Raw genomic sequence first — 9,835 nt, 5'->3', positions numbered from 1 at the left:
TGATGGGCTGTTGGAGCGTGTCATCGCTCATGTCTGAGATCACAGCTGGACACGGAGCCGGTGGAAGTGTGTCACTGCGGGTCCCTACGTCATATTGTGTTGGATGACCAACGTTTCTGAGGCCATCAATTATGGCTGCAGGTCACATCGTTAGTCAGAGTTCAAAAACTGTTCTGTGCTGCATTAACGCGCTTTAATTTGCACGGTTTCAATTTCTGTTGATGAAATCAAGTAAATTGTTGTTTATGTTATAAGAATTCAGAGATTTTTTTGTTTTTTTAGACTTATTTGTTTAAAATGCACTGTGGTAAAATGTAAAAAAAAAAAAAAGAAAAGGATTATAGAAGATAAAATGCTAATACATCAAATATGTTGCAAATATACAACATTTTCTAATAAGCATTAAGAGCATTGCAGCTATTGTGTGGGGACCACAATAGAGAATAAAAAAAGACCAAAGATCTCCAAAGTTAGTCCAATTCATCCTGAGGAGGGTGTGAATGTCCGGACCACATTTTATCCAAACTTAATCAAGAGCTGTTTTACTGGGAAACTTTATGGAAGATCGAGTCAGGAAGAAAGTATTTTATGGGGTATGTTATTTAAGGTGGAAGTTGTCAGACATACACACAATCCAGAAGCTCTGCCACAAGCATGAGTCAAATTATACAAGTAAAGTAAAGTGTGCAGGCCAGTGAAGCCAAAGCCACAATAAGGCCCAAAGATATACAGCTGTCTAACTGTGGTGAAACTGTGGAAGCAAACAGTGATAGATTGTGTCCAGATGTTTCCTGATATAAAAAACAAATCTTAGCTAAAATAATCAGCATAATTAATAAAACATTTTAAAGAAGACTATGTTTAGAGCCATTTAAAAGAAAACGATTTCAGCAACAATTACAGGCTTAAAATATAAGTGATCAAAAGAAACTTTTTACAAAACATTAAGAACAAGTTCTGAGTTTTCAGCTGAGAGCTTTGGGCTGCGGGGCTTTTTGTCAAACTGAAAGGTCACTAATGCCCTTTGGATGAGTGTACGAGGCATCAGGTGATTTATTGTCTCCACGTCTGTGAAATGGCTGCTGAAAACAACATTTGATGCATCTGGCTGCTGAGCCGTCAATGAGGAGAGGCAAAGGAACGGCAGCGTTTAAATTTCAGTTTTAAGGTTGTGTGTTAAAAACGGTTTGCATGATTAAGGTTGCACTTACCTTATAAAAGCAGGAGCTTAGGGTCGAACCTCTGTTTACACAAAAATAAGACGTGTTTATGCATTTAATATGTAACAATTTAGTAGATGAAGTCTGGAGAAAGATTAGATGTTAATCAAAAATAATAAGTCAACTAGGTCCCTTTCAAATTTAAAGGGCAAAATTAAACAGTGCACATGAGAAAAGAATAATATAATATAATATAATATAATATAATATAATATAATATAATATAATATAATATAATATAATATAATATAATATAATATAATATAATATAATATAATATAATATAATATAATATAATTCCCCATTTTTATAAAATATAAAATATCATACTGGGTTACACTGTTTACATTTGAATAATCAGTATGTCTGTGATTGGAAAAACATAATGTGTAACATTTTTATTGTACTGACAGAAGAATAGTTCAGAGAAGGAAGCATTAAATAATGCACTAAGAGCAAAGTCTATCTATCTATCAGAGGCATTTTCTTTTTTACTTGTTTTTTTTTCTATTCCATGCGTGTTATTTAAATGTCCGCATACTTATGTGTGTTATGTTCTCATAATGACAATAAAGACTCTTGAATCTTGAATCTTTAATCTTGAATTTAAGGCCAATGCGAATTATCGTCGGAGGGGGGCGGTAATGCGCTCGAAAGGTCTTTGCCAGACGCCAAAAGCTTCAAACGAAGAAGTAGAGGAAGTAAAGCGAACAAAAGAAGAAGAAACAGGAATTAAAGACACTTGTAGTTGATGATTAACTGATGTGTTGACGTTGTGTATCTCGTGAAACAGGAAACGCAAGGAGTGAACGACACTGGGACACTCGGGAGCAGCAGCGGGCACGTCAGCAGTTACACGACTAGGTGCAGTAAATGCTAATAATTTGTGATAAATTTGTTGCGAACAATTAGTTATTCGCGTTGATAGCATCGTTGATAGGGAGCTAAGTGCTAGCTACCTAAGCTGTCAGTTCGGAGTCCCAGTGTCGAAGTTACCTTACGTGAAGGCTACCTGACTATTTTAGTGTAAGAATTTTATTTTTATTTAATTTTTTTTTTTTTTAATATGCCTCGTATATGGTTTCATATTTAAGAAGTTTAGGTTTGGAGCATTGGTCAGACAAGTATAATGAAACTAAACCTGGGCTCTGAGTCATTTTGATTGAGGCGAGTCCTTAATTGATGAGGGTATGTGAATACTAGAAAACGCCTGTATGCAGTGTTCAAAGGTCTCAGACCACCATGTTTTTTTCCTTCAAACTTGTGCCCAAAGATTTGTGTGTTGTTTGTCACATCCATGCCAGTTATCAATATTTCAAATACTGTGTCTAGATAAAATTAGATTTTTTTTTATGACCAGCAGTTTACAACTGTTTACAACTGTGTTTACAACTGTGTTGACTGTACTTCATTACTTACATAGAAATACACTCAGTTTCAACCTCATTAGGTACACCACTGAAAAAATATCTGTTCTGGTATAAAACACTGAAGTAGCTTAATTAAATTTATGATTTGAACAATATGGATGTTAATGCTGAAATATTTTAAGGAAGGTGGTAATCCAACTGTAACTGTATTTCATTTTTGGAGGATGTATTTTCTGGTGCTGATAAACTGGATTGAATTAAACACAGATGTAGTGTGTTTATTGATTAAGCTAGCCCACTTTGACAAATGCTTAAATCATCATGAAGCTACAATTAAGTGCAGGGTTGTTGGTATATTTTTTCCTGTGTACCTAATGATCTGGTGAAGTTTCTAAACAAACATATATCAGAATAACTGTGAATAGGTTCAGATAATATTTTAGGTTTTAAGCTGGATTAATGGCGATGTTCATTTCTTAACCTATAAATACGTGTCTCTGTCTCTCGTCCAGTGTCTTTTGCCCTCCCCAACATGTTGTCTGACGGGAGCTCTTTCATGAAGGGCATGGCCTTGGGTGGCATGTTCTGCTTGATACTGTCATTGCTGAGCAGTTTCAGTCCCAACATTGATACCAGGACAGAAAACCTACACCACCACCATCATCACGTCAAGGCCGCAAGTGATGAGGAGCTGAGACACTTCTCTGACAGTCAAGTGAAGGAGTTGAACAAGCAAGTCGAGGTCTATTGCATCATCATGGTTGAGCCCAAGAACCTTCTCTACTGGGCAACTGCTTTAGACACTTGGAGTAAACACTGTGACAAGCCTGTGTTTTATACGACAGAGTCCTCTAAGGCGCTCGATGCCGTAGACTTGAATGAAAAAGACGAATGGATGAGGTTGCGTAAAGCTCTGCAGCATGCTTATGAAAACGCCGGGGACCTGCGTTGGTTCTTTGTGGCACATCCCACCACGTTTGCCATCATTGAGAACCTCAAGTATCTCGTCCTCACGAAGGATCCAAGCGAACCTTTTTACCTGGGCAATCTTATGAAGTCAGGGGAGCTTGAGTATGTGGCGTACGACAGTGGAATTGTTCTAAGCTATGAAGGTCTGAGAAGGCTGGTGAATGTGTTCAAGGATGAGGAAAAGTGTCCAGAAAGAGGACGTGCTCTGTGGAAGCTGAGCGAAGAGAAGCAGTTGGCCGTGTGTCTGAAATATACCGGAGTGTTTGCAGAGAACGGGGAAGACTCGCACGGGAAAGGCCTGTTCAACAGCAAGAGTCTGGAGAACCTGATAAGGGACAGCATCAAGGACAACCCCACTAACGTGGTGGAGGGCTGCTGCTCTGACAGGGCAGTCACATTTAACGGGATGTCCCCAAATCAGATGCAGGTTATGATGTATGGAGTTTACAGACTTCGTCCTTATGGGCACAACTTTCATGACTCGTTAGTATTTTACCCCCCTGAAGGTTCAGACAATGACTAGACTTGCAGTCCTGCAAAATGGATGTGTAATTTTAAATATTTTGCTTCTGTGATGGCAAACTTAACTTTGGCATGGTGGTTTTCTAATGCTGTTTGTAAAACTGGGTGGGAGTAACACTTTGATGTACACATTTTGTACCTTTTGCACAAAATATGTATCTCCATTCCATTGTAATGATGGTAAACACAGTCGATTGGTGTGCCATCCTTTGAATGCAGATGGAGCTGGGAAAATATATCAAACGTGAGACTAGATCATCTGTACGGTTTGATTATTAAAGTACTGTTAATGTTTGAAATGAATTTGTTTTAAGCACCCTCTGATTTCAAGAGTTAAGGTTATACATGTCGCACTTTCCATCTCAAAGTGAACTGGATTCGTATTAAACAAATAGGAATTAGTCTTCAGATAAATAGACGAGATATACCTCACTGTTATCGGTATATTTCTTCTAAATTAAAGGAAAAAATAGTGGTTTGTTTCACTGGTATTTTTAAGCTGACCCGCTGAAGTGACTTTTGGGAAATAAAAATTAAATGAATTATTCTTGTGTCAAGTAATCCAACTCACGCTGGTTATTAGTTCTTTTTTTAAAAGGTGAAATCATGTTAAATCTTTGTTAAATAAACGCTTATATGCATAAACGTTTTATTAGAGCTGTTAAAAGCCGCCATTTCACAGTCAACCCTGATTACACTTGTGAGTTGATGAACCGGTCTCACAGGCGGAGCATGTACATCCAGCCACTCCTGAGTAAATATGTCCACATCCTACTCTCAGACACCCAAGTAGTGTCCTTCAGTAGATCAAATTGATAACAGAGACTGTGGTTTAAAGCAAGATTTGTTTTATTTGTGCATAAGGATGGTTGATTCAAAGCGTCCAGCAGGTTACACAGCTAAGTCTGTAGGTGTAAACAGTAGACTGGCAGCTTAAGACTTGCTGCCAAGAGCTCCGCACATTTTTTATGGGTGTGTGTGTGTGTGTGTTGGGTGTTGCAGATGTTTATCATCACTTGTACGTCTTCATGTGCCACAAGCCGTCATTCAAATAGTGAACGTTCTCGATTCCAATGCCCTTGTTGACTTTTTCTCTGTTAGCGAGACACAAAGAAAAATTAATATCTCATACAACTTTAAAAAAAAAAAAAAAACTTGAATTATGAGAGATATAGTTTAGTAAAATATACATACATGCTTTCTGCTGACATCTTCATTACACCAACACATAGTGCATGTTGTTTTCCCTCTGCCATTATAGCCTGTGTCCACTTGTTAAAGACATACTCATGGGAAAGTGTATTTAAAACAGAGTGTATTATTATTTTTAATATAAAGCTAATTTGTATTAAAAAAAATATACACAGATCAGTTATAACATCATGACAAGTGTAGCATATAATGCTGATTATCAAATCACTTGTACCTGTCGGGGGGATATATCGGGTAGCAAGTGAACATTTGACCTCAAAGTTAACGTTACAAGCAGGACATGTGGGCAAATGGAAGATCTGAGTGACTTTAACAAGGGCCAAATTGTAAAAGCTAGACAACCGGGTCAGAGCAACTTAACAGTGCAGCTCTTGTTTGGGTTTTACTTCCCGAACATGTAAAATTCCCACATGTGATTGATAAGAATGGTTATTATCTTCCGTTTATCTTATCATATACTCCTAGATCACAAGTGCACCGTGCAACTGTACAATTTAAGTACAATGAAGTAATGAGTCTTTCCAATATAGTCTGTCAAGCATTAAAAAAATCGGCCTCCACCTTTTTCATTGTATAAAATAAACAGTTAAGAAACTATGTTAAGTGTGTTGCTCTTATAATGAAATACACTCAGAGCTGTATGGTTTTAACAAAATAAATAACCAGTGAACAAATGTAAATATCTTCATAAAATGCTCTGTAAAATACTTCCAGACAGAAGACATGTTTATAATTACATTATTTAAAAAAAGCATGTAGGTTCTTCTACATGCTTATTCTTATCCAGTTATTTAAAAATGTTGTGCATTCGAGGCCTAGTCTGCAACAATGTTCAGGTGAGGTGGTGGCATTGGTTTTCTAAATCTTAATCTTAACATCTTAATGAGACCATCTATATTATTCATCTCACAAGTTAGTGGTCTAAATGTTGTGGCTGATCTGTGTATTTCTTAAAGTGGCGATCAAACAATGTGTAAAAGGATACGACTACTGTGTCCGCTTCAGCCGGGTACAGTTTAGCACCTGGTGACGTCAGCCCTGGACACATAATGTTTGCTCCACTCAAGACAAACTTAATGGCCCCTTTGTCTACTTGCTGGTGAGGCAGGATGAAAGGATCTACGACCAAAGAAACTGATCAGTACACGGTCATTTTAAATACAGCTGTCAACCTGTTGGCCCGAAGATATCTCACATTTATGCAACAGTCTGAGCGTTGGGTAAAAAGGTCCTTCTCTCTGTCTGAAGAAAAGCAGTTCTCCATTCACTGTCAGGATTTCAATGTGTTCATGGCTGGAATAAATAATTGTAACACCATTAGAAGAGAATTCGGTTGACAAGAAGATATTGCACACAGGCAGGAAAGAAAATGACAGATCATACCATCTCACTATTTTTACTGGGTCCTTTTTTGGCATTATGTGATTGAGCCATGACTCGATGTCAGGAAACTGTTCCAGCAGCTGATTTTTGATGCCTTTGATCACCGATGTCTTCAGCTGGATGCAGTTGGACACATTTTCCTTCTCGTCAAATCTGACAAGAGGGCAAGAAACATGTTGAGAGATCTGGAAAAATTTGTTAAAAACACTAAAAATATTCTTTTATTCTTAGAAAACGGTTTAGGGATATCCTGAGGCAGTTCATTTCTGTTTCAGCATATTTGACTAAAACAAACAAGCTGCAGGCTGACTTAGGTGGTGCTTTAAGTCTATACTTTAAGATTATACTATGTCTCCTGGATTGCTGATTACTTGTCTGACAGGATTTTATTTGATCTTTCTTTTTACTTGTGGTTTTATAAGTGTTTTATGTGCAACTAAGCCACTGAAGGCAACACTAATGTTCGCAAAAACACTCATGGATTAGATTAGATTAGATTAGATTAGATTAGATTAGATAGATAGATAGATACTTTACTCATCCCAAACTGGGAATTTTGATGGAAATACCCTCACTTAGTTGATTAGGTACACTAGTGAAAGTGAATATCTTCTAATATAACAGGTTCTGCACTGAATATTAGCTTCATGAAATATTAGTATTGAGTATTTGCTTAAAATAAGCAGGGGCTGTTGATTCAACTGTGTTTGTAATGCTATTAAATTATAGTGTGTTGTATCGACACAAATGCACAAACCATTTTGAAAGACCCATTTTATTCAGTTTATCTATCTATCTGTCTATCTAGTCAGTGGGCTAAAAACTGAAGTGTTTAATTCAATCCAGTTAAACAGCACCACAAACTATATCCTCCAATGAAACATTACAATAATCATGAAAATGGAATTTGATGCATCACATTTATATAAGATGCATTCGTTATCACTGGCGTACCTAATGGACTGGCAGGTGAACGTATGTCACCCAATGAATGGCTAAATGAATTCTGGCTGAAAACCTTTGAAGAGAGAGCTAAAATGCACCACTGCAAGAAGAACCCATGCAAACTTTGAAGAACTTGAACAATCAGCAAAGGAAAAGCAGCAGCAAGATGCAAGAATAGCCTATGTTTGAACATTTGAAACATTTTAGAGCCATCGCTGTCAAATATTTCGAAAACAAATACAAGGGAATGATTGTGAGAATATATTAAGTGTTTGCAGGGTAAATGGGTATTTAGTGGAGGAATGTTATATTAGAAAATGTTATCAATAGTGTACCTAATGTTTTGGCCAGTGATTGTTAACCATCTACAGTACCTTCTAAAGTAAAAAGATACTGTGACAAGTGGACAACACTTTACTTTTCAATACATCCAAGTGTTTTGAGTATTTGTGTTTTTGAAATCCAGTGGTGCCAATAATTTTAACCAGATCAGACCAAAATATACTGTGAAATGAACAAACATGTTCCTATTATAGTCAAGGAAACATTCTAGTGTTGTTTCATATTTTATTTCAACATACACTTACATTTTGAAAACTGTGCACACTCATTTCAGTTATTCATACCAAGTCAAGCTGTAATTTGAAAGTGTTAATTAATAATCTTAAACTAGTGCCTGCAGGTTTTCAATGAATCAGTCAGATATGACCACTCAGATTTTTTTCCCTGGTCTGTCGCAGTTCAACTCTAATATGAATAACTAAGACTCTCAGACATCATCATAACTAATGTGTACTTGTCTCATTAACTGAACATTAGCTTCCTAACTGGAAGACGCGATGGCTAATCAGTTAGCATTAGCCTCATGACTGTAGCTACCCAGCGATTCCATATAACGTAATAATTAACCACCTACTTCTTAAACATCCTCGTTGGTCGCCGTTAATCACGTTCCTCAAGTGTGTCGGAGCTCGTCCGAAGTTACTGCACCAGATTGGGCCCGGTGAACAATGAAATTACAGATATACAACTCATCTATCAAGTAATGCTATGGTAGCATTAGCTATAGCTATTCCACGCCTGTTTGCTAGTGGATGACCAGCTCTGTAAGTGTTGCGTCAGTGTTACGACACGTTTCTTTACGGCATGTACGGTCACAACTTGTCTTGTCACCTAGGCAACTCATTGGCTGTATGAGGTAACTTCAGGAAATATTAGTAGTTACAAAATCCATGGACGGAGACCGTTTTTTTCCTTTCTTTCATACAGTTAAATTGACGACAAATATGATAATAATCATTTTACGTGTAAACCAAGCACAAACTCATTAGAATTTATTTTAAATGTGAAGCCAAGCATAATTTAGTGGTGCTTTTGGGTCAGTATGTTTAAAACAAAGCACAAAGAAAGAGAGTTGACTTACCTAGAATAATGTTTCTATTATCTATATTAATTTTAATGATTCTATTGTGTATATATATATATATATATATATATATATATATATATATATATATATATATATATATATATATATATATATATATATACTGTTATTTACACTATAAATTACATATCAAGAAGCCACTTCCAGCTAGCGAAGCAGGAGTGACCCCACGATTACTCAGGACCTTAGCTTCTGAGCTGTCAGAGCCCCTTCAATCTGTGTTTAACTTGAGCCTATACCTTCAGAGGGTAGACACCTATCCGGGAAACCTCAGTTTGTCCGGCTGGGGAAGTACACGTCCAGGACTATCGTCAGCAGCACTGGAGCACCACAAATAACTGTGCTCTCCCCTGTCCTATTCACCCTGTACACCTGAGTTCCACTACAACACAGTCACACTGCAGAAGTTCTCAGATGAAAATACAATTGTGTGATGTGTCAGGAATAGACAGGAGTATGAGAATCTAGTGAACACCTGTGTATCATGGTGAGGAGTGAACCCCCTTTGGATCTGTACAGCTAAGAACAAAGAGATAGTAGTGGATTTCTGGAGGACCAGACCCCACCATCAACAGAGTGTACAGAAGTGGTTCAGATCTATACGTACCTGGGTCTACAGCTGGATCACAAACTGGTCGCCTAACATAGACTCAGCATACAGTATTCCTCAGGAGGATGATGTTCTTTGTTATCTGCTGGAAGCTGCTAGACATGTTTTACCAGACTTTTGTCCCTGGGGCCCTCCTCTAAGCTGCTGTGTACTGTGG

At 37.3% G+C, this 9,835-nt stretch overlaps 2 protein-coding genes across 4 annotated transcripts; one reads left to right on the top strand and one right to left on the bottom strand.

Moving 5' to 3' along the window:
• The first annotated feature begins 1,920 nt into the window (after positions 1–1,920).
• On the top strand, positions 1,921–4,626 carry c1galt1c1 (C1GALT1-specific chaperone 1). 3 transcript variants are annotated; one of them, XM_047585581.1, is made up of 2 exons: positions 1,921–2,084; positions 3,103–4,384. In XM_047585581.1, exon 2 carries the CDS (start codon positions 3,123–3,125, stop codon positions 4,080–4,082), a length of 960 nt encoding a protein of 319 aa, XP_047441537.1. In that variant the 5' UTR covers positions 1,921–2,084; positions 3,103–3,122; the 3' UTR covers positions 4,083–4,384. The 3 variants fall into 3 exon arrangements, with proteins under 3 accessions (XP_047441537.1, XP_047441539.1, XP_047441538.1); XM_047585583.1 differs by lacking the exon at positions 1,921–2,084 and adding an exon at positions 2,094–2,246 and having other exon boundaries at positions 3,103–4,626; XM_047585582.1 differs by lacking the exon at positions 1,921–2,084 and adding an exon at positions 2,245–2,387 and having other exon boundaries at positions 3,103–4,626.
• Positions 4,627–4,912: 286 nt separating this feature from the next.
• mcts1 (MCTS1 re-initiation and release factor) lies at positions 4,913–8,742 on the bottom strand. The gene is made up of 6 exons (XM_047585585.1): positions 8,538–8,742; positions 6,677–6,829; positions 6,489–6,586; positions 6,279–6,412; positions 5,276–5,343; positions 4,913–5,175 (listed from the first exon to the last, which is right to left on the bottom strand). The coding sequence occupies exons 1-6, from the start codon at positions 8,546–8,548 to the stop codon at positions 5,094–5,096; spliced, it is 546 nt and encodes a 181-aa protein (XP_047441541.1). The 5' UTR covers positions 8,549–8,742; the 3' UTR covers positions 4,913–5,093.
• Between the last annotated feature and the right edge of the window lie 1,093 nt (positions 8,743–9,835).

Source organism: Mugil cephalus, chromosome 5, assembly GCF_022458985.1.
Source record: "Mugil cephalus isolate CIBA_MC_2020 chromosome 5, CIBA_Mcephalus_1.1, whole genome shotgun sequence".
NCBI lineage: Eukaryota > Metazoa > Chordata > Actinopteri > Mugiliformes > Mugilidae > Mugil > Mugil cephalus.
The sequence above is the reverse complement of the archived record's forward strand: the minus strand, read 5'-3'. Positions and strand labels throughout refer to the sequence as shown.